The sequence below is a fragment of the Budorcas taxicolor genome, chromosome 1 (genome assembly GCF_023091745.1).
Source record: "Budorcas taxicolor isolate Tak-1 chromosome 1, Takin1.1, whole genome shotgun sequence".
NCBI classification, from domain to species: Eukaryota; Metazoa; Chordata; class Mammalia; order Artiodactyla; family Bovidae; genus Budorcas; species Budorcas taxicolor.
This window is the reverse complement of record NC_068910.1, coordinates 160,675,549-160,702,722: the sequence shown is the minus strand read 5'-3', so window position 1 is coordinate 160,702,722 and position 27,174 is coordinate 160,675,549. Positions and strand designations below refer to the sequence as shown.

The 27,174-nt window shown below is 41.5% G+C and overlaps 1 protein-coding gene across 1 annotated transcript in view; it reads right to left on the bottom strand.

Moving 5' to 3' along the window:
- SLC2A2 (solute carrier family 2 member 2) overlaps positions 1-26,131 on the bottom strand; it is a 34,240-nt gene extending 8,109 nt beyond the window's left edge. Inside the window, exons 1-7 of the mRNA XM_052642387.1 lie at positions 26,117-26,131; positions 17,493-17,585; positions 13,953-14,209; positions 5,748-5,872; positions 2,542-2,657; positions 1,514-1,676; positions 850-1,037 (exon numbers count right to left, since the gene is read on the bottom strand). Of these exons, the coding sequence (XP_052498347.1) occupies positions 850-1,037; positions 1,514-1,676; positions 2,542-2,657; positions 5,748-5,872; positions 13,953-14,209; positions 17,493-17,585; positions 26,117-26,131 (957 nt within the window). The remainder of the gene's footprint in view (positions 1-849; positions 1,038-1,513; positions 1,677-2,541; positions 2,658-5,747; positions 5,873-13,952; positions 14,210-17,492; positions 17,586-26,116) is intronic.
- Between the last annotated feature and the right edge of the window lie 1,043 nt (positions 26,132-27,174).

Below are 27,174 nucleotides of genomic sequence, written 5' to 3'. Positions count from 1 at the left end.
GATAGAGGCCAGAGCAGAGCATTCAGCTTGTGGAATGAGGCTCAGGTCTCCTTTTGCTTCACCTCAGGGGAAATACTTTCTTTACTTCCTCTACGTCTCTGCCCATCCATCAGTCACCCCCACAGTGTCTGTGAATCTGGGGTTGACTCACTGTAGAAGCCCAAATCACATTTTTAACAGCACTGAATGGGGATAAGTGGTTTTTAAAATCTAGTTTCTTAACCAATGCTTAAGTTTTTTCTTCTAGCAGCTAACCGTCAGTAAGACAATTTTAGTCTGCATAATACAAAGATTTCAAAAGCTAAAAGCTAGCTAGTTTAGTATTCAGTGTGTTCTTCAGTCATGTCTTTTCTATTACCCTCACTCACCAATATCATATCAGTCCCTTCTACTGTTTATTTTGTGTGCTGTCTCCGCAAACAATGAAAATTTCTTGGATGACAGGAAACTTTGCACTAAGCTATCTGCTACACTTCATTTGAATAGATAGTAGGAACCACGAGTCTTACTGCCTAGGCTATCTGAAATCCTAAATTTGATACTCAACTCTAGAAGCCCCTGGTAATTCAGTCTTCTTGGTATATTTATTCTCCTTTGCCCTCTTTTGTATTTGTTATAACTTGCCTTTTAATCTCCATCTTAATTGACATGCAGACCACTGATCACTGACATCTTTTAAAAATTGTAAGGTAATTTTAGAAAGCAGACGAGGCAAGGTAAAATTAATGCTCTTTCAAGATATCTGTGATGTCAGCATTTTAACATGTCCTTTAGTTACTTAAACTCCTGTCCTCATCTGTCTTAATTCACTTTGCTCTTAAGAGTGAGGGAGGGTGTTCTTAAACTTACCCCATTGATTCCAGAAAATTGTTGAGCCGCATGCAGCATCAATGCCACTAGAATAGGCTGTCGGTAGCTGGCATTGGTGAAGAGCTGAATTATGGAGACTTTCTTTTCATTTGATGCTTCTTCCCTCTCTTTTCTCATCTCAGTGATATCTTTGGTGACATCATCACTTCCTCTGAGTCTTTTCAAGCCTGTCCCCCAAAATGATCAGGTTGACACAACTCAGGTCAAAACAAAAATAAATTTATTTTTGTTATGCTAATGAAAGAACTACAGTTCTGCATAGCCCGTTCTATTACCTAAGAGAATGGGTGTTGGAAATCCTTTCTTGTTAAATCCTGTCTTTGTATTTTTTAAGAAAGCAGAACATTTGGCTTCATCTTATTCCTCATTATCATAGACGTATAATGTAGGGAAGATCTGTTAGAGGTCTCTGAGTTCAATACACTGCATGTGGATTTTCTATTTGGGCTTGTGTGAACGTTTATGGTTGCAAAATGACAGGTACCAGTCATATTAAGTGATCATGCATATTCTTACATACAATCACTGACTTCATTTGAAAAGCATTGGTACCAATTTCATGAGTATCCATTCACGTGCAGTGTTTCTCATTAACTGATAATTCCAAAACAATAGGAAGAAAGGAAAACCACCACAGACTTACTTTTCTTTGCCTTGGCTTCCTCATCCAGCTTGATGTAAAGGTATCTGGGGCTTTCTGGACAGAAGAAGAGCAACAGACATTGGAGAATGGCTGGCACAGCAGACAAACCAAGCAGGATGTGCCATAGCTCATGATTGCCCAGGATAAAGTCAAGGCCGACAATCTGAAAAGGCAGGGAGGAAGCATATCAACTACACATCACTTTGGATCCGCCTTCTGAAAGAATGTGTTGAAAAAGCACATTGGCTGTTTGATAGTAATTCCTGACAACTTTGATTCAAGTATGCGCAAGTATGCTTAACTAGTATGTCTCTCCTTAACTGAATTAGGGACTCTGTTTTACAAAGAGTTCACCTAGATTTGTTTTCATTAACTCTTATGGGACATTTAGGATAGAAATCAACCAAACTTTTAAGCACACATTTGATATCTAAAACAACAGCAAAAATCATGCATAACTTTGGACAATTACCCAGAACTTAAATAGAACGGGTTACATAGATAAAGCAATTACTCTGAGAGAACGAGTTTTGTGATCCCTATTGCAAACTAGTTTATCCTCTGGATAGTCATAAAGTTTGAGGTTCTGAGGACTCCCTCTGAGAACACAGGAGAGAAGGAAAGAATAAGGTAACTGAACAAGAACTGCTACTGCAATCCTTTGCATTTTAAATCTGAGCAGGAAAGATGCTCAGAAAAAAGGAAACCCAGGCAGCCAAAATTTTGAAATTTTTTCCCTTGAAATCTAAATGGAATAATTTAATTCTGGAATAGCTCCAGTAGTTAAGACGTGGCTTACCAGGTCACCTTCAGTGCCAACTCCACCACAACTTCCAGAGGAAAAGTGAGACGTGGATTAGTAATATTTCAACTTTGAGCTAAAAAGCCTATGTCTCTGTACTGCCACCTCCAAGACCACTTGTGGAACTGTCTTTTCCTCTGTGTTGTTTTACAGTAAGAGTGGCCAGTCGGGGGAGAGAAGCTGGGTAAAGTACAGGATGGGTGAGGGAAGGGATGGGAGTTTTTACCTGACTAATAAGAATGCCCGTGACAACGGCCAGCTGATGAAGAGCACCAATGGCACCCCTGAGTGTGGTTGGAGCAATTTCACCAATGTACATTGGAACCAAGCCTGAAATTAGCCCTGAGTGAAACATGAACATACACGTTTAAGTGTAATCAGGATGACATCAACAGCAGTAACCTTGTTTTAAGTACAGTCAGTATTCTTTCTGCGTTTATTGGAAGGAAGAGCCCTTGTCACCAACGGCAGACACGATTTATGGAAAGAATGTTTGTTGATGAGACTCCAAATGAAATTGTAGTTGGAGATATAAATAGAAGGAGATGGTTAGTCATTCATCTGGCAATTATTCATTGCATTGTCTTTATTTAGTTAAAAAATTCATGTTAATATTGAGTTTGTATCATGATGCCTTAGGTTATCTTCAGAAAAGAGATTGAAGAATGCTTTAACAATATTCTTAAAAATACAGTAATATTCTTACTCTAAAATCATGGGATTAAAGGAAATTAGAACAAGTCTATGCCAACCTCTTTACTTGATAAAGGTGAGAAACGACTTACCCAAGATCACAGTGCAATAGAGTGTTAGCAGGAGAACAAAGCCCTTCTTGAGTTTCCACAATGTGGAGGTGCCTCAAAGTTACACTTAAGAGTGGAGGGGCGGGGTGTGTAGAGAGGTGTTAGGGGTTAAGGGACTCAGGGGCTCTTCCCCCAATTACTCCAACCAGAGCAAACTAGCTTCTTTATTCTCTCTAAATAATGGGCTTCAGAAAAGATTTTATTTGAATAAAGACTTCTGATTCTTGCGTGTGTGCTAAGTCGCTTCAGTTGCGTCTGACTCTTTGCAATCCTATGGACTGTAGCCTGCAAGGCTCCTCTGTCCATGGGATTCTCCAGGTAAGAATACTGGAGCGGGTTGCCATGTCCTCCTCCAGGGCATCTTCCCAACACAGGGATTGAACCCACATTTCTTATGTCTCCTGCACTGGCAAGTGGGTTCTTTACCACTAGGGCCACCTGGGAAGCCCTCTGATGCTTAAAAGAAAACAAAATTTTGAGAAGTTCTCAGCTGTTATGCCTTCTGTAGTTTTCCTAGATGCAGATGTAACCAGTCATGATGAAAATGGTGGAGAATCTAGCCATTTGCTAAGAGCATAAAAAGATCAGAGACTAGTCAAGGAGCAAAACTGAATGCAATGTTTGGCATTTTCTGAAAATGAGATTTGTCAGAGGCTTCCTCTTAGATATACTGTGGGCCTATCAAATGGAAATGTATGGTCTTTGTATAAAAGATGCTTTTGAGAATTGTTTCAATATTTTTTAATGCTTCAAATTGTTCTTAATATCCCATGAACATTTGCATGGCTGATACAGCATCTAAATTTCTGCTTTTACATGCAACTCTACTGTGTGGTCTGTTGATCTTAAAGAAGCAGGGGGAAAAAAATAAAAAATAAACTTTGTTTGGTCCTATTCTGGGCTGTAGTATTTTTGTTAAAGCCAAACATACCTCAAGAACAGAAAATGCAGATAAGCTCATAGGTCTGAAGTCTTCAGTCTAACGCCTTCTTCAGCTGAGCTGTTTTGGCCACCTGGTCTGAAGTCTTATGAACTTGAAATTAAATTGTATTTTCTATTAATTTTTATTAATTTATTTTCATTAATTTTTAGCTATTTGAATGTTCATAATAGGATCAGACATAATTTTAGAAGGTGCTTGGAGAGTACAAGTTACTTAGTTATGATAGTAATAGGTTGCTACACACTGTATATAACATCTATTTTCAATTTGACTAAAAATCTTTTATAATTTTTTTCTTATTGTATTTCAAAAAGTAGAGAGAAAATAAAGAAGAATCTTGATTTGCATCTCTTTGATGGTGTTATTAGTTGCATTTTACAGTCAAGTGAAACTGCATTTGAGTCTTCAAAACTGTAAGGAAACAAATTTGTGTTGTCTTAAGTCACTAAGTTTGAAGTAATTCATTAGAGCAGTAAGGGGGAACTAATACTGAGGAGGAAATCGAGCCTTCTATTCAATTACTAAGGCCAGACCAAGACAGTGCCAGAATTGACGCATTCTGAATCCAAAGCTCTTCCCATAAGTGAGTTGCCTCTTTACCTTAATCAAGCTATCATTTCAGTTATTTGTATTAACATTGAAAATAACAAGAAGAGCCATTTAATTAAATAATCTTAGATTTTTATTTCGAGCCTCCCTGGTAGCTCAGCTGGTAAAGAATCTGCCTGCAATACAGAAGACCAGACTTTTGGTTCAACCAATCATTGACAATGCACAGAATTGTAGTCTTTCCTCTTTTTCAGGTAAAAGTGTTAAAAATATTTCATACAGCATTTTGTGCCATCACCTTCCCTCTCTCACCCGCAACGGTTATTATTAGTGGCTGTGATTTGGGACAATGGGTATTACTGGGATTGAGGAACAAAAGATTTGACTATTTTAGAGAATGGACTATCCTCCCTTTCTTTAGGCTGCTGCTGGTAAATTGCTTCAGGAAGATTGAAGAGCTGTTTCCAAGAAATAGTGATTCAGATATTTAGATGGGAAAAGCAGCTTTCCACCATTCTGAACTCCTCTACTGGCTGCTTCTGCCTGAGCCCCTCTCCCTATGGCCACCTTCACTTTAACACTTGGACCAGCCAAGTGTGGAAGCAGATAGGGTAAGGAAATGTGGCCTGAGAGATGGGCCAGAACATCAAGCTCTTTCCAGATAGGAGAGACAGAGACATCAGTAGCCGGGCAGGCCATAAGGGTAGAGTTAGGGGTTCTGGGCATAGCAGTCTTCCAGTGTCTACTGAACAACGTAAGTAATAATAACAGCTAGCTGTAGTCAGATTTTATGCTGAACATTTTACACATATTCTCACAAGCGCCCCTACGAGGTAGATATTATTATCCTTCTCATTTAATGGATAAGAAAACCAAGAGTTAACTAATTTGTCTTGGAGCATATGACTAGAAATGATGTCATTGCTTTGGATAAGAACATCTCATTACAACTCCACTTACTGGTCCCAAACCTCCCTGACTCAGAACTGAAACTTTGTGCTATTGCCTTTCCTTTTTGTGATGTCACCTTATGCTCAAAAAATTCCCTACATGTAACCACATCTACCTTGAGAATAATTTTCAGATGTACATATGTGTTTGTGTGGAAGGGTGTGTGTGTGTGTGTGCACGACTTACCACAGTAGAGTCCTGATATGCCTCTTCCTGAAATTACAAGAATGTGAGATGGTCCCAATTTCGAAAACCCCATCAAGAGAGCTCCAACTAATGAAAGAATGTTTGCTACCAACAGGGCTTTGATTCTGAAAATTTGAAAAGCAAGGATTATAAATTTAGCATCGAAACTTGGTAAAAAGGATTTGCTTTCAGAGCATGCTGAGATTTTTACCAAAGAGTGATTATTTTAATTTTGTTGATAGAGCTAGTTGGGGAATCTTAAACCATGATTGCTACTTTGATTTGCCTATGTGTTAAAGCATTAACAACACATAATATTTTTAATGAGAGAATTTGGGTTGCATGTACCTAATCTCCACATTTTGATAGAGATGATTCCATTGTGATGATGACTAGTTTGCTTTAAGATAACACTTCTGAGACCGTTTTAAATAGTTAACAATTAGTTTTCTACATGCTGACTGTTTTGAAGAATAAATGCCTGGTGATAGCTAAATTTAACTCTGTAGCTGTAACCTACGACACTGACACTTTTTTTTCTTTTAATGGTACAAGGTTTTAGCTGCTATAGATCATGAAAGAACTTTAAAAGTTAAGTTTTCTTTAGTATAAATTATTTGGAAGTAGATTAAAACCTGCTTTTACCTTTAGCCTTATCAGAGAACTATAATTATTCATATTTTATCAATGTATGCCAGCATATTTCCAGAATCTATGAATCAATGTCAACCAATGCAAAATACATAGTAAAGATGATAATAGCAAAAAACACCACCATTTTCAAAATTGATCATACAAATATTGACATTTGCAGTTATCTGATACTCTTCTTCCTGTTAAATGGGAAAGTGATGTATACAAAAACCTTCTTCAAAGTTCAGTCAATGATGATAAGGCCAATAAAAGCACCTGAGTGAATAAATGTGAAGATTTGTCCCACAAAGAAACGTAAGTATCTTGTTGCATTCTGTTTCAGTGTTTCAAACTTTAATAGGTGAGCTTTTCTTAAACAAGTATCTTAAACACCAAGCAGATTGTTTTTTTCCGGAAGAATAAAACTATGTAATCTCATACTCATTTTCCCAACAATTCATGTGATGAGCTGGATAATACCCCACAATAGTCAACATTTTAATCTTTAGATCCTGGGAATATATCACTTTATATGGTAAAGGGATTTTGCAGATATGATTTAGGATTAAATTGGATAATCTCTTCGTCTGAAAATTGGGCCCAATGATGTACCTATATTAAGAAGGCAGAAGAGAAGGTGATGAGATGAAAGAAATAAAGCTTTGTAATGATGTGCTTTGAAAATGGAGGAAGAGGCCACAGACAAGGACAGAGCTGGCCACCAGAAGCTGGGGAAGGGTAAGGAAATGGACCCTTCCTTATAACCTCCAGAAGGAATAGGTCCTGCTGACACCTTGACTTCTGCCAATGAAACTGAATTTGGTTCTCTAGAACCGTAAGGAAACAAACTTGTGTTGTTTTAAGCCACTAAGTTTGTAATAATTCATTAGGGCAGTAACAGGAAACCAGTATATGGAATGGAGAAGGAAATGGCAACCGACTCCAGTGTTCTTGCCTGGAGAATCCCAGGGACGGGGGAGCCTGGTGGGCTGCCGTCTATGGGGTCGCACAGAGTCGGATGCAACTGAAGTGACTTAGCAGCAGCAGCAGCAGCAGCAGCAGCAGCAGCAGCAGCAGCAGCAGTATATGGAAATTATCAACACCCCAGAGGCAGGGAGATAGAGTGATTTAGAGCTGACCAGCTTCAGAACTGGAGAGTAGACAAACATAGGGGTGTTTCTCTGTGAAGTTTTTTCTCTACACGAGGACAGAGGGTAGGCAAATTCAGTAATTTATCTTAGGAAATTGTTACTAGCTAGCTGATAATATATTCTAGTAGGGGAAAAAAGAGAAAAAGTCATACCAGAGACAGATAGCCTGAAAGTATTTTTGATACCAGATTGCTCTCAAGTCCCTCTTCCTTACCACCAGTGGTTGCTGGAGCATTCTATACACCTTAAAGGATTTTAACTTCTACTCAGATGTGAGAAAGGGCCACGAATAAATAATCTAAAAATACACGAAATGGTTGAATCAGGGAGAAAGAAATATAGGTCTATTTCTTTAAATCTGCGCTGAATGCTTCTGTTAGCATAAGTTTCTTCTTCATCATCATCATCTCCGTTTGCTCCCTGCTCACTTTGTGGCAGGCAGTGTCCTAAACCTTTTAGATTCATTTTCATTTAATCCTCACAATAATGCCACAAAAGGAGGTGTTTTTCCCCCCACAGAGCAGATGCAAGGAAATGTCTTAGAGAACCGAGGTAACTTGCTCATTAAGTTACAGAGCTGGGACTTGATCTCTGGGGAACCAAAGGCTAATGCTTGATTTTGGTCAGTTCCATTTTTGGTTCACAAGGAAGAACGCATTCAAAGGCAGCAAGCTATGGATATCTCCCTTCACTCATGGCACGTAGACTGCCCAGATCATGGTCTCCCCCACCTTACCCTGGTCCTTAAATTTTAAGGAAAATTTGACCTCGAGAACCCAAATCTATGCCACATTTGACCTTGAGAACCCAAATAGTGGCCACAGATACCTATTAACACAATTATAAGCAAAGGCTTTTTTAAAAGCAGTAATGGAATAGTACATTTTTATTTGTTTCCTTTTCATGCGTGGAGCAATGATCCTGGCAATAGGGATAATCATGTCAGTGACTTTTCCTAGGAAAATAGTTTTTTTTATAGAGACTCAACAGTTTTGTGTGAATTTTGAAGTTAAATGATTAGTTTCAGGGCTGTTCTCAAGGAAGCGAGCATTTTTCATTTTTCTACTGAAAGCTAGAAGAAACTTTGCTTTTAATCCACCACAAATAATTTAATAAATCATAATTTGACATTGTTTTGGGGTATGACCGTTGTCAATGCTAGATCCTAAGACTTGAGAAGACGTGCATTCTGTTTTCATCAGCAGGACACTAAATGTAGAGTGAGTCTCTGAATTGTTAGACTCTTATCTCTAAATGAGGGACAAGGGCTTACATTTTTTTCCTTCAGTGATGAGAAGTATAAAACATCAATAACTGCTAAAAGAATTGGTCTGTCCATGTTTAAAAATTTAATTTAGTTTTAATTTTATTTATTGTAGAGATAAGTAATCTAGAAAATTTTCCAATTACTGCTTAAACTTGGTTCAAACTGAAATAATTTTGAAAAAAATTTAAAATAACTAAAGCCAGTTAATGACCTGCATAATTTATGAATATTGATTTATAAAGTTCAGCTAAGGGGCTTCCCTGGTGGCTCAGTGGTAAAGAATCTGCTTGCCAGTGCAGGAGACATAGGTTCGATCCCTGGTCTGGGAGAATCCCACATGCCTGGAAACATCTAAGCCCCTGAGCACAACTATTGATCCTGGGTTCTAGACCCCGGGAGCCGCAACTGTTGAGTCCATGCACTGCAGTTACGGAAGCCCTCGCATCCTGGAGCCCATGCTCCACAACAGGAGAAGCCACCGCGATAAGCAGCCCGCACACTGCCGCTACAGAGTAGCCCCTGCTCACCACAACTAAGGAACAGCCTTCGCCACAGTGAAGACCTAGCATAGCCAAAAACAGAGAAAATCATTTTAAAAAACAGCTCAGCTAAACACCAGTAATTTGATAAAATTTGAAAAACTGACCATTTTCTTTTATGGTAGAGGGAAGTCCCTTTCAAATAAGAATAAGAATAAAACTTGTGTTTCCGTGCTACCTATTAGTTTACAAAAATTCTTACAGTCTTATGAAAAGCTCCAGTACAAAAGGAAGAAATTCCAAAGAATAGCAAGACGAGATAAGAAAGCCTTCTTCAGTGATCAAGGCAAAGAAATAGAGGAAAAGAACAGAATGGGAAAGACTAGAGATCTCTTCAAGAAAATCAGAGATACCAAGGGAACATTTCATGCAAAGATGGGCTCGATAAAGGACAGAAATGGCATGGAGCTAACAGAAGCAGAAGATATTAAGAAGAGGTGGCAAGAATACACAGAAGAACTGTACAAAAAAGACCTTCACGACCCGGATAATCACGATGGTGTGATCACTCACCTAGAGCCTGACATCCTGGAATGTGAAGTCAAGCGGGCCTTAGAAAGCATCACTATGAACAAACCTAGTGGCTGCTGCTGCTGCTAAGTCACTTCAGTCGTGTCCGACTCTGTGCGACCCCATAGATGGCAGCCCACCAGGCTCCCCCATCCCTGGGCTTCTCCAGGCAAGAACACTGGAGTGGGTTGCCATTTCCTTCTCCATTGCGTGAAAGTGAAAAGTGAAAGTGAAGTCACTCAGTCGTGTCCGACTCTTAGCGACCCCATGGACTGCAGCCTATCAGGCTCCTCCGTCCACAGAATTTTCCAGGCAAGAGTACTGGAGTGGGTTGCCATTGGAGGTGATGGAATTCCAGTGGAGCTATTTCAAATCCTGAAAGATGATGCTATGAAAGTGCTGCACTCAAATGCCAGCAAATTTGGAAAATTCAGCAGTGGCCACAGGACTGGAAAAGGTCAGTTTGCATTCCAATCCCAAAGAAAGGCAATGCCAAAGAATGCTCAAACTACCCCACAATTGCACTCATCTCACATGCTAGTAAGGGAAGGGAAGGGAAGGGAAAGTCGCTCAGTCATGTCTGACTCTTTGCGACCCCATTGACTGTAGCCTACCAGGCTTCTCAGTCCATGGGATTTTCCAGGCAAGAGTACTGGAGTGGGTTGCCATTTCCTTCTCCAGGGGATCTTCCCAACCCAGGGATCGAATCCAGGTCTCCCGCATTGTAGGCAGACATGCTAGTAAAGTAATGCTCAAAATTCTCCAAGCCAGGCTTCAGCAATACGTGAACCGTGAACTTCCAGATGTTCAAGCTGGTTTTAGAAAAGGCAGAGGAACCAGAGATCAAATTGCCAACATCAGCTGACTCATGGAGAAAGCAAGAGAGTTCCAGAAAAACATCTATTTCTGCTTTATTGACTATGCCAAAGCCTTTGACTGTGTGGATCACAATAAACTGTGGAACATTTTTCAAGAGATGGGAATACCAGACCACCTGACCTGCCTCTTGAGAAACCTATATGCAGGTCAGGAAGCAACAGTTAGAACTGGACATGGAACAACAGACTGGTTCCAAATAGGAAAAGGAGTACGTCGAGGTTGTATATTGTCACCCTGCTTATTTAACTTCTATGCAGAATACATCATGAGAAATGCTGGACTGGAAGAAACACAAGCTGGAATCAAGATTGCCAGGAGAAATATCAATAACCTCAGATATGCAGATGACACCACCCTTATGGCAGAAAGTGAAGAGCCACTAAAAAGCCTCTTGATGAAAGTGAAAGAGGAGAGTGGAAAAGTTGGCTTAAAGCTCAACATTCAGAAAACGAAGATCATGGCATCCAGTCCCATCACTTCATGGGAAATAGATGGGGAAACAGTGGAAACAGTGTCAGACTTTATTTTGGGGGGCTCCAAAATCACTGCAGATGGTGACTGCAGCCATGAAATCAAAAGACGCTTACTCCTTGGAAGGAAAGTTATGACCAACCTAGATAGCATATTCAAAAGCAGAAACATTACTTTTCCGACTAAGGTCCATCTAGTCAAGGCTATGGTTTTTCCAGTAGTCATGTATGGATGTGAGAGTTGGACTGTGAAGAAGGCTGAGCGCCGAAGAATTGATGCTTTTGAATTGTGGTGTTGAGAAGGTACTCTTGAGAGTCCCTTGGACTGCAAGGAGATCCAACCAGTCCATTCTGAGGGAGATCAGCCCTGGGATTTCTTTGGAAGGAATGATGCTAAAGCTGAAACTCCAGTACTTTGGCCACCTCATGCAAAGAGTTGACTCATTGGAAAAGACTCTGATGCTGGGAGGGATTGGGGGCAGGAGGAGAAGGGGCCGACAGAGGATGAGATGGCTGGATGGCATCAGTGACACGATGCACGTGAGTCTGAGTGAACTCCGGGGGTTGGTGATGGACAGGGAGGCCTGGCGTGCTGTGATTCATGGAGTTGCAGAGTCGGACACAACTGAGCGACTGAACTGAACTGAACTGAATAACCAAAGAGGGAAAACTATAATTTAAAGTAGGAATTTTAATAATTAAATGAATTGTAACCCAGTACACCAATGCAGGAGAAGTAAGAGATGCAGGTTCAGACCCTGGGTTGGGAAAATCCCGGGGAGAAGGGCATGGCAGCCCACTTCACTATTCTTGCCTGGAGAATCCCATGGACAGAGGAGCCTGGTGGGCTACAACAGTAGTCATGAAGAGTTGGACACGACTGAGCACACACATTACTAAGGTATTTACCTAAATCATTTAGATCTTTACAAGTTTTTGCATTTTCTAATTTTTCCATATTTGCATATTTTTATCATCAGAGAAAAGTGCTAAAGAAAAAAGTGGATGCAAAGACCAGAAAATAAATATAAAGAAATAACTGTTTGATTTTCTATTTTATTTCCTGTCTATCAATAATGTCAGATATGCAGATAACACCCTTATGGCAGAAAGTAAAGGGGAACTAGAGCCTCCTGATGAAAGTGAAAGAGGAGAGTGAAAAAACTCGCTTAAAACTCAGCATTCAAAAAACTAAGATCATGGCATCGGGTCCCATCACTTCATGGCAAATGGGTGGGGAAACAATGGAAACAGTGACAGACTTTATTTTCTTTGGCTTCCAAATCACTGCAGATGGTGACTACAGCCATGAAATTAAAAGACGCTTGCTCCTTGGAAGAAAAGCTATGACAAACCTAGACAGCATATTAAAAAGCAGAGACGTTACTTTACCGACAAAGGTCCATATAGTCAAAGCCATGGTTTTTCCAGTAGTCATGTATGGATGTGAGAGTTGGACCATAAAGAAGGCTGAGCACCCAAGAATTGATGCTTTTGCACTGTGGTGTTGGCGAAGACTCTTGAAAGTCCCTTGGGCTGGTAGGAGACCAAACCAGTCCATCCTAAAGGAAATCAGTTCTGAATATTCACTGAAAAGACTGATGCTGAAGTTGAGGCACCAATACTTTGGCCACCTGATGTGAAGAACAGACTCATTGGAAAAGACCCTGATGCTGGGAAAGATTGAAGGCAGGAGAACAAGTGGACAACAGAGGACGAGATGGTTGGATGGTATCACCAACTCGATGGACGTGAATTTGAGCAAGCTCCAGGAACTGGTGATGGACAGGAAAGCCTGGTGTGCTGCAGTCCATGAGGCTGCAAACAGATGGACACGACTGAGCAACTGGACTGAGTTGATGGGGGTGGGGGAACTCTAAGAGCTTTAGTATTTCACATGACTAAATGAAATTTGGATGTAAAGGAGTTCTACTGATGTTTTTAATCCAAAACAGGAAGCTTCAATCCAAAACAGAAAGTTGAGGAATTTGCTTCATTTGTGGCTGGGTTTTGAGACAGCAGTAGCAGCAGCTAGAAACCCCCTATCAAGTACACTGGGCAACTGGGAGTTGGTGATATTGACTTAACCTTATGATTTGACTGATCCAGATGTCAAGTTCTAATCTGAATAGGAAAAACTGGGTGTCTGAGAAATGGAGCAATTTGGTAAAGCCAACAATAGATTTAAAAATTCCATGCCTGACTCTTCCCTTGAGTTCGTGACTAAACCACATGGGCTGTGGTTTCTTAATACATTTTATAAGTTATAAAGTCAGAGAATCAAAGTGATTATCTAGAAATACACACCAAATTCACTTTTTCTGTAAATATCTTCACAATCAAGTAGTTTACTGCAACAGCTTTCTCTATTATTTGGTCCAGAAAGTAAAAGTGTTAATCCCTTGGTCGTGTCCGACTCTTTGTGACCCCATGGAATGTAGCCCACCAGGCTCCTCTGTCCATGGAATTCTCCAGGAAAGAATACTGGAGTGGGTTGCTATTTCTTTTCCCAAGGGAACTTCCTGACCCAGGGATCAAACCTGGGTCTCCTGCATTGCATTCAGATTTTTTTACCATCTAAGACACCAGGGAAGCCCTTATTTGGTCCCATACCAACCTAACTCATAAGGTCATGAGTTGAAAAAAACAACTCTAAAACTATCCCACAAAATGGAAGATTATTTCTTTCTAAACAAATTCTGAAACCCCAAATAGTGACTTTTCTGTGTGTATGCTTATTTATGAAATTTGCCTACCTTCCAAGCTTGTCCCCAAGCAACCCTCCAAAGAACGATGCAATCATTCCACCAACTGCAAAGCTGGACACAGACAGGGACCAGAACATGGTGATGAGGCTAGCTGATGTCATAGCCTCTTCCTCAGCCCAAGAGACTGGTGTTGGATCTCCTGGGCTTGTGGGCAATTCCTCTGTACTGTTGAGAGCATAGTCGTTGATAGCTATTCCGTCATCCAGTGAAACACCCAGAACATGTCTATAGTGGGTTATAATTACCTAAGGAGATAAAATAAAGAAAAATAGCTGAAATATTTCAAACATTCTATATATTTTTGGCTTGTTTTTCCTTGAAAGTATTTGTTAGGTGTTCAAGCAGGATTATTTCAATTATGTGTGTTATGCACATACTAATGCATATAGATTGCTTACAGTTGACCACATCCTATAAAACAGGTCACAGATTCCAGTGCCAACAAGGAACCTGGCAGGAACAAACAAGTAAAGGAAGCAAGAAGAAGCTTGATAACTTGAGGGCTGAAATATAGTCTATACTATTGAGAATATGGGCTCCAGTGGTAAAGAATCTGCTTGCTAATGTAGGAGACATGGGTTCAATCCCTGAGTCAGGAAGATCCCTGGAGAAGGGAATGGCAACCCACACCAGTATTCTTGCCTGGGAAATCCCATGGACAGAGGAGCCTGGTGGGCTACAGTCTATGGAGTCACAAAGAGTCTGATACGACTCAGTGACTAAACAACAACTATTGGGAATAGAATACTGAGTGGGCAGGATTTATTTGTCCCATCTGAAGGAGGAAGCTGCAATTTGAGACTAGCATTGCATGGCCTTTAATTTTTAAAGAGAAGCCAGACATGTGTATTTTTATGTAAAATTCTTCAAGTTTTAAAGATTGGCAACTGTCCATATTGAAACTATCCTGCAAGCTGAAAAGATACATTTCCATGCCACTGTTAGCCCTGCATAGCAGGATTTAAATTGGCTACTGTAAATATTTTAACAGAAACAAAAAAGAAAAAAGTTTGAGAAAGTTGAGGCCAAAAATAAAGTTAGCATACAAAATTCAAACACCAGGTGCTCTATCCTTGCTTTAGGTGAGCTACACATTTATTAATAAGTTTCCCAGCAGCCAGTGAAAAGAGAGGAGAACAATCATGTATATGGGTGAATTCTGAAGATCAAAACCAACTCAGAAGTGGCTGAGAAGGTATTGGGACCTAAAGGAAGTGTCTTGTGTGGATCCTCAGAGTGCAGTAGGTAACAGAGTAAACAGTGTTCAAAACGAGATTTGACAGAGCCATATTTTACAATGTTTCAGTAGAGGCAAACTCAAACAAAAATATAATTGAGTAAACGCACATCCTTCCGGCTCTTCCTTCTTCCATGCCATTCCTCCGGATGATTTGGTCACCACTTGGCAGCAGTGGGCTGGGAGGACCTCTAACAATGACCTGGAATGCAGCTGTCCTAGGCTGCCAGACCTGGGCAAAGTCCTATGTGGTAAAGTCAGCTGATGAAGGAGAGAACTTACATCCTCTTATGATAAAAGAACTCCAATCCAGACCTTTGCCTCATGGGAAGGTCACTCTATATGGATAATATACACAGAAGAAAGGCTGAAAGGAAATAGCCCAGATGTTTTCAGCAGTTTGCCCTACATGAATAATCATTAATGGTTTTCTTTCTGAAACTTTCTGCAACAGGCATGCATGCATAATATTCACAGTCATAAAAAAATGTGATTTTAAAAATACCCTAAAATAACCCCAAATGTCATTCTGCTAATAAAAAACAAATTCTTCTTACACAACAGTGTTTAAACAGCTCTTTAAATACAGATGGAAGGGGCTATAGAGGGGCATTAATCCTGATGCTGGAGAGGGATGACCTCTGTTGTCAGGTCTGGCTCTAGGACTTGGATTAGAGGAGGGGAACCTTAGGTTAATTTTTACATCCAACACTGAAGAGGATGGTTTAAATAAGGATTTGAAAAGTTCTCCAAGAAGAGAAAAGGTTCTACCAATGCCAAATTTCAGGAATCCTGCTACATTGGCACATGTTATCCGCCACAGAAAAAAAGATATGACCCCCTAGAGTGATTCCTTAAATCTCTCAGCCTTGGCAAGACCTGCCACATTCATGATGCTATGTGGTGCCTAACCAGAGAGCATCTTTTGGTCCAAGGAGCAACCCTTTCCAACAGGTGGACTTGACAAGTACACATTTCCCACATTCACACCCTGTAGTCTCTTACGTCTTCCTTAGAGTCCACTATGTTAAGAGAAGCAGGCGAAATATGATGGGTTCACAGAGAACACCCAACAGAAGCTTGTATTGTCACCTTATGCCATCCCTTTCCCCAGCTTCTCCTCTCTGTCTCTCTCCCTCTTCTTCATTCGCTAAACGCTTTATGTTTATTTCAATCACTGTGCTTGGCACTGGTGTCAAGAGGAAAACAATATCAGTCCCACCCTAAATGACCTGGTGGTCTGAGTTAGGGAAGAGGGAGTAAAGTCCTGATTTCCCCCACTTACAGGCTGTGGGATCTGAGACAAATGACATCTCTCTCCTGTATATTTCCTGGAAACCAGAGTAGGGATGCATACAGGAAAAGTGAAAAATGATAGAAAGTATCCAATATTAAAAATACCCAAAGAGTCAACGTGGAGAAAACCCAAACTTTGTTGGACTTCTTGACTCATTTAAACGGTTTATATTATTTTACTTTGGATCATACATGGGAGACTGACGTAGAGGGAAGGACTAGAATCTTTCCAGTGTTAGGCTCCTACAGAGTTTCTCCTTTGCTTGTCTTTTTTTTTCTTGTGATGAGAACTCTTAGGATTTACCCTCTTAACAACTTTCATATATAACACACTGCTGTATTAGTTATATTTAATTACATTTGTCATGTTGAACATCACTTCTATAGTACTTACTTATCTTACAGTTAAAAGTTTGTACCTTTTAACTACCTTTATCTGATTCCACCCCCTCCCCACCCAAGGCTCCAAAATGCTTTGATCTGGACAAAAAATGGGCATAACCAGGTTGTTGGGCGAATCAGCAGGGGAGAGCCTATGCTGGTTCCTGACACACAGTGAGTTGGTGCTCGGTACATGTTTCTGCACTGAGAAAAACCTATACTTCCACTGTTTCTTCTTACACCCTGGCATTTCTATCCATTTTTGGCTAGGAGCTCTGAATATATGCTGCAATAAGCTCTTAAGCCTTTTTTTGTTTTTGTTTTTTAAATCCTTTTGGCCACGTGGTATTCTGGCTGAAGTTTTCTGTGAGCTCAGCGAACAGCAGAATCAGAGATCAAGAATTATTCATTACTCTTTCTTTTTCTATGAGGGTTATTAAATGAGGAGTAAAGGTCAAGTCATCAGCATTGGAATCAGGCACGTGGTACCTGACAGGAGACTGGATTATCACGTGTTCCCCATGTGGGCACACTTTATCTCTCTGGATGAGGAGCTGATATCTTTCTGCCACTGACAGAAATTGCCAAAAAGAGAACTTGTATGTTTCACTTGCCTGTTGAGGTGCATTGATCACACCAATGTCATATCCAAACTGGAAGGAACTCAGCACAGCAGTGAAGACAGCCAAAACCAAGGTCCCGGTGACCTGCGGGGAATGAAACACAGGGCTGGGAAACACCAAGCAATTTCAGTTACCCACCATCCATCAGTCTGCAGCATGGGCTTCTGACAGGTTCCATGGGCTGGTTCTTGCCACTTGATACTTATTCATCATATACCCCTGTGTTCCTGGCAGGGCTCATTCATATGGGAGTGTGGGTGTCTTTCATTTCTCCTATACTGACAAAGTAGCAAAAAGTCTGGGACAGCTTCCTCCAGGGAAGGAACCAAACATCCTTCTCCACATGTGTATGTGCTAAGTCGCTTCAGTTGTGTCCAACTCTGCAACCCCATGGACGATAGCCTGTCAGGCTCCTCTGTCCATGGGATTCTCCAGGTAAGAATACTGGAGTTGGTTGCCATGCCCTTCTCCAGGGGATCTTCCCAACCCAGGTCTCCTGCATTGCAGGCGAATTCTTTACCGTCTGAGTTACCCGGGAAGCTCAAGAATACTGAAGTGGGTAGCCAATGCCTTCTCTAGGCTTCTCCTGCATTGCAGCTGGATTCTTTACTGAGCTAAAAGGGAATCTGAGTTCTTTATATGAATAGGCAGGGTTTTGAGATAGGAGATAAGAGGGGTTCCTTGTGTCAGACTTGGCATGTACTGGGAAGCATGAAAAAATTTTCAGTTAACACAAAACCCTAAGTGATGGGATCGGGGCATATATGTTTAAAGAAGCACCCACAGGACACGATACTAAATTGTCTCCGAGAACTGCTTTACAAATGAAGTCACTTACTTTGCATCTTGACATGGAAGCAAGATGCTGTATGTGCAGAGTTGTAAGTAGCACCCGGAAACTTGAACTCGAGAACCAAACCAGAAATGCAACCAAGAGGGCTGGGCATGGAAGTTACAGAACGCAGAAGAGCAGCAAGGCAGGAGGCCCAGAAGCCACTGGCTGGAGACCACCTCTTCCCACAGCGCTCAGCTCTGCCCTTGGCAGGCTGATGTTTTCTCCTGAAAGACTGTTGCGCACCTGCTCTCTGTCATACATGGTTCTGCATTCTCATCTTTGTCATTAAATCTCCTCTCCTATAAGACAAGGGGCTTCCTAGGTGGTGCTGGCGGTGGAGAGCCCGCCTGCCAATGCAGGAGACAGATGCGGGTTTGATCCCTGGGTTGGGAAGATCCCCTGGAGGAGGAAATGGCAACCCACTCCAGTATTCTTGCTTGGAGAATCCCTTGTACAGAGGAGCCTGGCGGACTACAGACCATGGGGAAGGACAGAGTCAGACATGACTCAAGTGATTTAGTATCACTTCACACACACTGTGTGTGTGTGTGTGTGTGTGTGTGTGTGTGTAATAGTTTTCTCTTGTCACTATTACAAAAAAATCAACAAACTAGTGGCTTAAGTAACACAAATGTGTTACTTTACAATTCTTGTAGGTCAGAAGTCTGATACTAGTCTCACCAGACTATAATTAAGGTGTTGGCAAGCTGGGTTCCTCTCTGGAGGATGTAGGGGAAAATTCGTGTTGATAGAATTTTGGTCCTTCTTGTTGAAGGACCAGCGTCTGTGCTGGCTGTAAAGCAACGGCCATTCCCAGCTCTGGAGGCCACAACATCCCTTGATTAGTTGTGCCCTTCCTTCATCTTCATAACAGAATCTCCCTATCTCAAGGTCCATAACAGTAAAGATGTTTGGAAGGCCCTTTTTTCTGTGTAAGGTAACAGATTCACATGGGACAAAGAACACAACCAGGGACAGTTAAGAGTATCTTTCGAGGGCTCTTATTCTGCCAACAGCACTCCTCACAACAGTACCATTAGTATCCCTACTTTATAGATAACTAGGCTAGGTTATGGCACCCCACTCCAGTACTCTTGCTGGAAAATCCCATGGTCGGAGGAGCCTGGTAGGCTGCAGTCCATGGGGTTGCTAAGAGTCGGACACGACTGAGCAACTTCACTTTCACATTTCACTTTCACACATTGGAGAAGGAAATGGCAACCCACTCCAGTGTTCTTGCCTGGAGAATCCCAGGGAAGGAGGGGCCTATTGGGCTGCCGTGTATGGGGTCGCACAGAGTCAGACACGACTGAAGCGACTTAGCAGCAGCAGCAGCAGGCTAGGTTAAGGTCTTACAGCCAGTAAGTTGTAGAATAATGATTTGGATCTAGAACCTATGCTTTTAATTACTTGGTTATTTTGAATTTCTCATGAATCAGAAGACATTCAAAAGCCAAACATATCTGAAAATCTAGGATCCTAATTTTCCTAAATTGGAAAAAATATCCAAGAGTGCACATATTCATAGAATTTGCCAATTTTGATGCTGAAGCCAAATGACCAAACACCCACCAATTCCAAGCGCATTTTCCTACCACTCATCACACAAACGCCCACCATCCTCACACACCCACAGAAGACTTTTGTGAAGTTTTTGGCAAAAATTGAAAAGACAAACAAAGGCTACTCAACTGCTCCTCTGTAGCTCAGCTGAAGAACCTTAGGTTCTACCCAACACCAAGCCCAGAGCCACAATATACTCTCCTAGTTTCCCCTCCACATCCCCTGTTCCTCCGGCGGCAGGGTCTCCCAGCACCTGGTGTCTTAGTGACGCCCCACCCACCCCAGGCTTCTGCTCTCTGCTGGCTCTCTGCTCCCTACCAGACAAGCATATGGTTCCTCTCTTCTTATTTTGAGTGCAACCAGGGACCATGGCAGTGGTGAGCAGGAATGGAAGTTGGGGGTGAAGGTAGTGGCTGCAGCAGGTTTGGTCTGCTGTACCCAGGTGGTGCAGCGGTAAAGAATCCACCTGCCAATGCAGGAGACCCAAGAGAGGAGGGTTTGATCCCTGGGTCGAGAAGATTCCCTGCAGGAGGAAATGGCAACCTGCGCCAGTATTCTTGCCTCGAAAATTCCACAGACAGAGGAGCCTGGCAGGCTACAATCTGTGCATGCTGCGTGCTAAGTCGCTTCAGTCGTGTCCAACTCTTTGTGACCCTATGGACTGTAACCTGCCTGGCTCCTCCAACCATGGGGATTCTCTAGGTCAGAATACTGGAGCGGGTTTTCCCTTCTCCAGGGTCTCTTCGCGACCCAGGGATTGAATCCGCGCCTCTTACAGCTCTTGCATCAGCAGGTGGGTTCTTTACATTAGCACCCTGGGAAGCTCCAGGCTACAGTCCAGAGAGTTTCAAAGAGTGGATACGACCGAGTGCATGTGCTTGCATATGGACACACACACACACTCCATCAGCCTTCCTCTGACACTCCAAATGAGTCTCAGTCACAACAGTGTTAGCTGTTCCTACATTTCTTTGACAAAAATAAGTTAACTTTTAAAGATAGAACTCTGTTTCATTACCTCCCAATTAAATTGTTCTAAGCCATTGCTGTAGGAATGCTGGAGTTGCCCCTAAGATCACTTTCTTCCACTTAAAGATAACAAAAAATACCACTGAGAAGGAGACAGGAAAGATAGGGTTTTTAATTTATTTTTTAATTGTAAGAGACTTGCTTTAAAATGTTGTTTTGGTTTCTGTCATACAACAACTTGAATCAGCCATAATTTTATTTATTTATATATACATACATACATACATATATATATATATATATATATATATATATATATATATATATATCAACAAAGGTCCATCTAGTCAAAGCTTTGGATTTTCTAGTTGCTGCTGCTGCTAGGCCGCTTCAGTCGTGTCCGACTCCTAGCGACCCCATGGACTGCAGCCTACCAAGCTTCTCCATCCATGGGATTTTCTGGTAGTCATGTATGAATGTGAGAGTTGAACTATAAAGAAAGCTGAGTGCTGAAGAATTGATGCTTTTGAACAGTGGTGTTGGAGAAGACTCTTGAGAGTCCCTTGGACAGCACAGAGATCCAACCAGTCCATCCTAAGGGAGATCAGTCCTGAATATTCATTGGAAGGACCGATGCTAAAGATGAAACTCCAATACTTTGGCCACTTGATTTGAGGAACTAACTCATTTGAAAAGACCCTGATGCTGGGAATGATTGAAGGTGGGAGGAGAAGGGGACGACAGAGGATGAGATGGTTGGATGGCATCACCGACTCAATGGACATGAGTTTGAGCAAGCTCCAGGAGTTGGTGATGGACAGGGAAGCCTGCCATCCTGTAGTCCATGGGGTCACAATGAGTCAGATATGAATGAACGACTGAACCGGAACTGGAACTGGAGCTCCTCCCTCCTGAGCCTCCATCCCCTCCTCCCAGCCCACCCCTCTAGGTCATCACAGAGCACCAGGCTGGGCTCCTTGTGTTGTATAGTAACTTCCCACTTGCCACCTATTTTACACATGATAGTGTACATATGTCAATGCTACTTTCTTCACTCGTCCCACTCAGGAGAGGTTTTAAATGTTTAGGAATTGTAGGATATTCTTAAAATCTTTGACCTCTGGTCTTCCTGGCTTCTTTTCTTTAGTGAAGGCTCTGGTCCTGCCACCCTATGGCCTGTAGTTCCCCACTTTAACTCCTCGAGAGAGAAATTTTTGGTCAGATAAGGAGCAGTCTCATTTATTTTAAGCGGGTTATTTGAATTCCCAACTGAAGCGATCGTTCCAAATATCGAAGACTCTGGAACTGTTTGATTGCATGTTCTTTTTTTGTTTTGTATCTCTTTCTTTCAGGCTTGACTTCCCTCTCTGAACTCCATTCTGAACTGGCTCTTTGCGTCCCATCTTTTCCTTTTCCATTGTCAAATAAAAAGAGGTAACATTTGTAGTCAACCCTCTATGTGGTTAGATTTGGTCAAAGTTCTGTTTATGAGAGGGAGAATTTCTGAAAACTACTACATTTGAATTAGCCCATTAACCCTAATTCATTCAATCTATCATCCAAGAGATTGACCCACAAATAAGTACATAGGAGCTAGTGATAACTTAGCTGGGAGCTCACTCTGTCCAGGCTCTGTGATCTAACTGGTTTGCCTTTTCTCTCAATAACCTTGCAGGTTGGAATTCTACCATTTTACCTATGGGAAAACTGATACAGAAAGGGTAAGGAACTTGTCTGAAGGCCTGTAACCACCAAGTGGTAGAAGATATTCAAGTCTTTTCTCAACCTTTCATAGGCTGCTGCTGCTGCTAAGTCACTTCAGTCGTGTCCGACTCTGTGCGACCCCATAGACAGCAGCCCACCAGGCTCCCCCATCCCTGGAATTCTCCAGGCAAGAACACTGGAGTGGGTTGCCGTTTCCTTCTCCAATGATGAAAGTGAAAAGTGAAAGCGAAGTCGCTCAGTCGTATCCGACTCGCAGCAACCCCAGGGACTGCAGCACCAGGCTCCTCCATCCATGGGATTTTCCAGGCAAGAGTACTGGAGTGGGGTGCCATTACCTTCTTCGTTTTCATAGGCAGCAAAGTATCAAGTCTGCACTTTTTGAAAGACATTGGGAGCTTAATGATTTTAAGTTAAAGAAAGCTATGCTCTATATCCAATTAAAAATATGCTGCTGGATAAATGTAGAAGAAAAGAATGTGGGCAAGTAGGGTAAACCTTAACATAGAACAAAATGTGGTGTTTATTTTGTGACTTAGAGGTCAGATGGAGTCCATCAGGAAAAACAAAACTTGGGAGTCAGAAAACCTATAAGAGTCCCATCCAGGCCCTTAACATCCCCAAGTGTCAGTTTCTTTGCCCCCAAAATGGGTATAATAGTTATGCATAGCGGAGAAGGCAATGGCACCCCACTCCAGTACTCTTGCCTGGAAAATCCCATGGATGGAGGAGCCTGGTGGGCTGCAGACCATGGGGTCACTAAGAGTTGGACACAATTGAACGACTTCACCTTCGCTTTTCACTTTCATGCATTGGAGAGGGAAATGGCAACCCACTCCAGTGTTCTTGCCTGGAGAATCCCAGGGACAGAAGAGCCTGGTGGGAGGCCGTCTATGGGGCCGCAAAGAGTCGGACACGACTGAAGCGACTCAGCAGCAGCAGCAGCAGTTATGCATAGACTTATTATAAAGACTGAATAAGACACACACTATGCTCTTCCTATAAACAGTAAAAGGGCTATAAAACAACTGATTTTTAATCACATCATTATCATCTTGTTCATCACTCTTGCCAAAAAAAACACCTGTCAATTTTTCAAACATATCGTTTTCACAACACTACTATAAAATATCCCCATTTTGCAGGTGAGGAAACCAGGGCTCAGAGACTAAGTGGTATTCCCAACACACATAGCTGGTAAATAACAGATACTCTTTTATTGGAACCCAAAGCTCATCTTAAACTCCCACTGCTAAACAGAATGATTTTCAGATTTTCAGCAGCTACTGATTGACTAGGCCGGGAGGAGAAGCTTGTACTGTTTCCTCCACAAAATACCACAAACACCAAGTCAAAGGCGATCTTGCACTCAGCTTTGGAAAAGTCCAGGAGTTTCTCAAGCTATAGAATTTTCAAGTTTCAAGGGACCTTTGAGAGCAATGGATTCTAGTCTAATCCTTCTTTTTTCAGTTGGAGAATCGAAGTCCTTTAAGTTGTACAACGCATCACTGGCTATATCCAGAGTGAGAATCCAGGGCTCCTACCCCTCAGTCTCCTGCTTAGCTCCTTTCAACCTGGGTGAATTTACAAAGGTGACAGAGTGCTTTACATTAGTTCTCATTCTTTCTGGGTTCCCTTTTTAGCCAATTCTTTAATTCTCAAGAGAAGTGCTATAGCACAATTTCTAGGGCTGCTAAGGGAAGGTAATAATCACTTTAAATGAAACTTGAGTATCTTCTCTGTGCCAGGCACTGTGGACAAGCACCTTCTGTTTTGCAGTATCTACCAAACTTCAGTTGTTTGAACGCTACCTTCATGATTTTTTTTTGCCAAATCTACATATCATCTGTATATTTATTAACTCAATATTTATCTTTATATTGCTTTTAAAGTTTTATCTACTTCAGCTGTATCCTGGGCTATAATAAGAAATCATGAAATCCTAGTTAGTATTCCTTAAATATACATTATACAAACACACAGCTATTGATAGTAAACTGTTTGTCATCTGAGTTTCTCTAATATTATCTCATTTAATTACTCCCATACAGTAAAAAGAAAGAAAGAAAGAAAGAAAGTAAAGTCACTCAGTCGTGTCTGACTCTTTGCGACCCCATGGACTGTAGCCTACTAGGCTCCTCCATCCGTGGGATTTTCTAGGCAAGGGTACTGGAGTGGGTTGCCATTTCCTTCTCCAGGGGATCTTCCCAACCAGGTATCGAACCCAGGTGTCCCACATTGCATGCAGACACTTTACTGTCTGAGCTACTAGGGAAGCCCCACACAGTAAAGAACTATTATAATCCCTATCTCCCATACTATATCCTTATGTTCGATTCCAATGTGTTTTTAATTTGTTGCAAGACAGAAAAACCATTTGAGAAAACATTACACAGACTAGTCAGAAAACAGAGCAAATATTCTTAAAATCTCAATTGGTAGATAGGCCAATTAAAAAACTTAACCCTCATATCACAGCAGGTAGGCAACATTAGCACACTCCCAATCTAGGATCATGACCACAAAGCCTGTGCTCCTAGCCTTGTCACTTACTGACATGAAGGAAGGCTCGGCAGAGTAAGTTACACCAGATCAGAACTCAGAGGTCCCTCCTCGAACACCCATTTACCTACTTGTATGATTGTGATTTGGTTGGGGGACACTTATAAGGGAGCAATAGCACTATACCCTTTCTCTTTTCAAGTTTTTGTTTTGAAAAGTATTTTTCTACAGAGAAATTGAAAGAGTAGTGCAGTGAACACTCCATAACCTTCACCTGTGTTCACCAGTGGTTAGCCTTTACATTTGTTTCATTCTCATTGTGTGTGTCTGTGTGTGTTATTTGGCAAATCATTCAAAAATAAGTATCAGATGTTATGTCACTTTACTCTTAAATCCTTCAGCATGTACTCACTAAGAAAAAGACATTCTCCTACTCCTATTATAATTATAATACTATTATCATATCCAAGAACATAGTAGCTATGAAATATTTCTAATATACCCACAATTTCTATCCCCATATTGTCCCTTGGAGCTGTTTTCTTCTTCCTTCTACAATCTAAGCTCACTTGTTGCATTTGGCTGTCTTTTCTTCTTTGTCTCTTTTAATCTAGAATAGTCCTTTTTAGTCTCCTTTAATCTAGGACAGTCATTCTCATATACTGATATTTTTGAAGATTTCAGATCAGTTTCATGATTAGTTAGATTTGGGTTAAAGTGCCCTTTTTTGCACATTCCTTCAGTAATATGGTTATGCCATACCACTTGAGAAAACATTACACAGGCTAGTCAGAAAACAGAGCAAATATTCTTAAACTTCCAATTAATGAAAAAAAATATGATTTTTTAGCAGCTAAATTAACTATCAATTGGCCAAGAGAAGAAGGGTTCATCTGTAGTTCTGTAGTTGCTACACCCAACGTTCCCCAGATCTTCAATACACTCCTACAGAATCCTCAATATGCTCACTGACTTGAACAGATTTCCCTATTCGTGTCCTCAAATGGACATAATACAACTGTACCTTGTCTTCTGTCATTTTATGGGCCGGAGTCTTCCTCTTAACTCCAGGTCTAGAGTGGCAGATGCAGTGGCCAGCTTCTGACTGTCCTTCTCCAGCTTTCTGAGACTAGTTATACATTAGAATAGGAGGGGCCAGGCTAGGAGGCATGAGGCCAAGTCTAATCTTGGGCAGAGGTGAATATTGATGAGAATCTAATCAATAAATGCTTTGCCTCTGTTACCTGTGGCTTCAATGTCTTTGTTCTACCAGGAAAGAAAATGGGAGCAGGTTTCTTCTGTGTAAGTTACAAACCAGAGATGGTTGTGTTTTAAGGCACGTGCTAAGTGGGGCAGTAACCAGGGGCAAGGGAAAAAGAAAGCTTATAGAGTCTTTTATAGCAAATGAGATATGCTGGGCTGCCCTGGTCTGTTGTGCGGACAAGAAAGACAGGCGCACAGGAGGCAGACGCCCTGCAGAGAACCAGTGCTGTGGTGCTTCTGCTTCAGAGCCCAACTGTGTGGTCCGGGGTCACTGTAGGCTTGAGTGGTTACCTGAATGAACTTGGACAGTCATGAACTTGGGTTTGAATCTCACCATTTTTCTAGTGGTGTCACCTTAAGCATGAGACTTTTCTGTGCCTTAGTTTTTTCACATGACAAAAGAACAGAATATACACTTTAATGGATTGGGTTAAATGTGGTAATATATGAAAGAATAAGTGCTCAGCAAATGTTGGTTGCTGTTGTTTTTGCTATTACTGTTATTGGTTCAGTGTATGTCAGGAAGTACCTGTCAGGGGCAGTAGTGGAGAGGTCTCAAATAAACCTGCTCGCAGGGCCTGGGCTTGTGCCCTTCTGTGTATCCTCTGTGATGTCCAGTCCTTGTGGGGAGATGGGTGACATCTCATTCGGCTGAGCTTGAACTGTGTCTAGCAGAGAGTGTTACTGACTCCACTGAGGCTCAACCGGAACCAGTGTCCAACAAAGAAAATGTAACGAACAGCCCCTAAATGAGGGGTGTTACAAAGAAACAGAGGGTGAGGACGTAAAGGACACTCAGACTTCATTTGTCTTTTATTT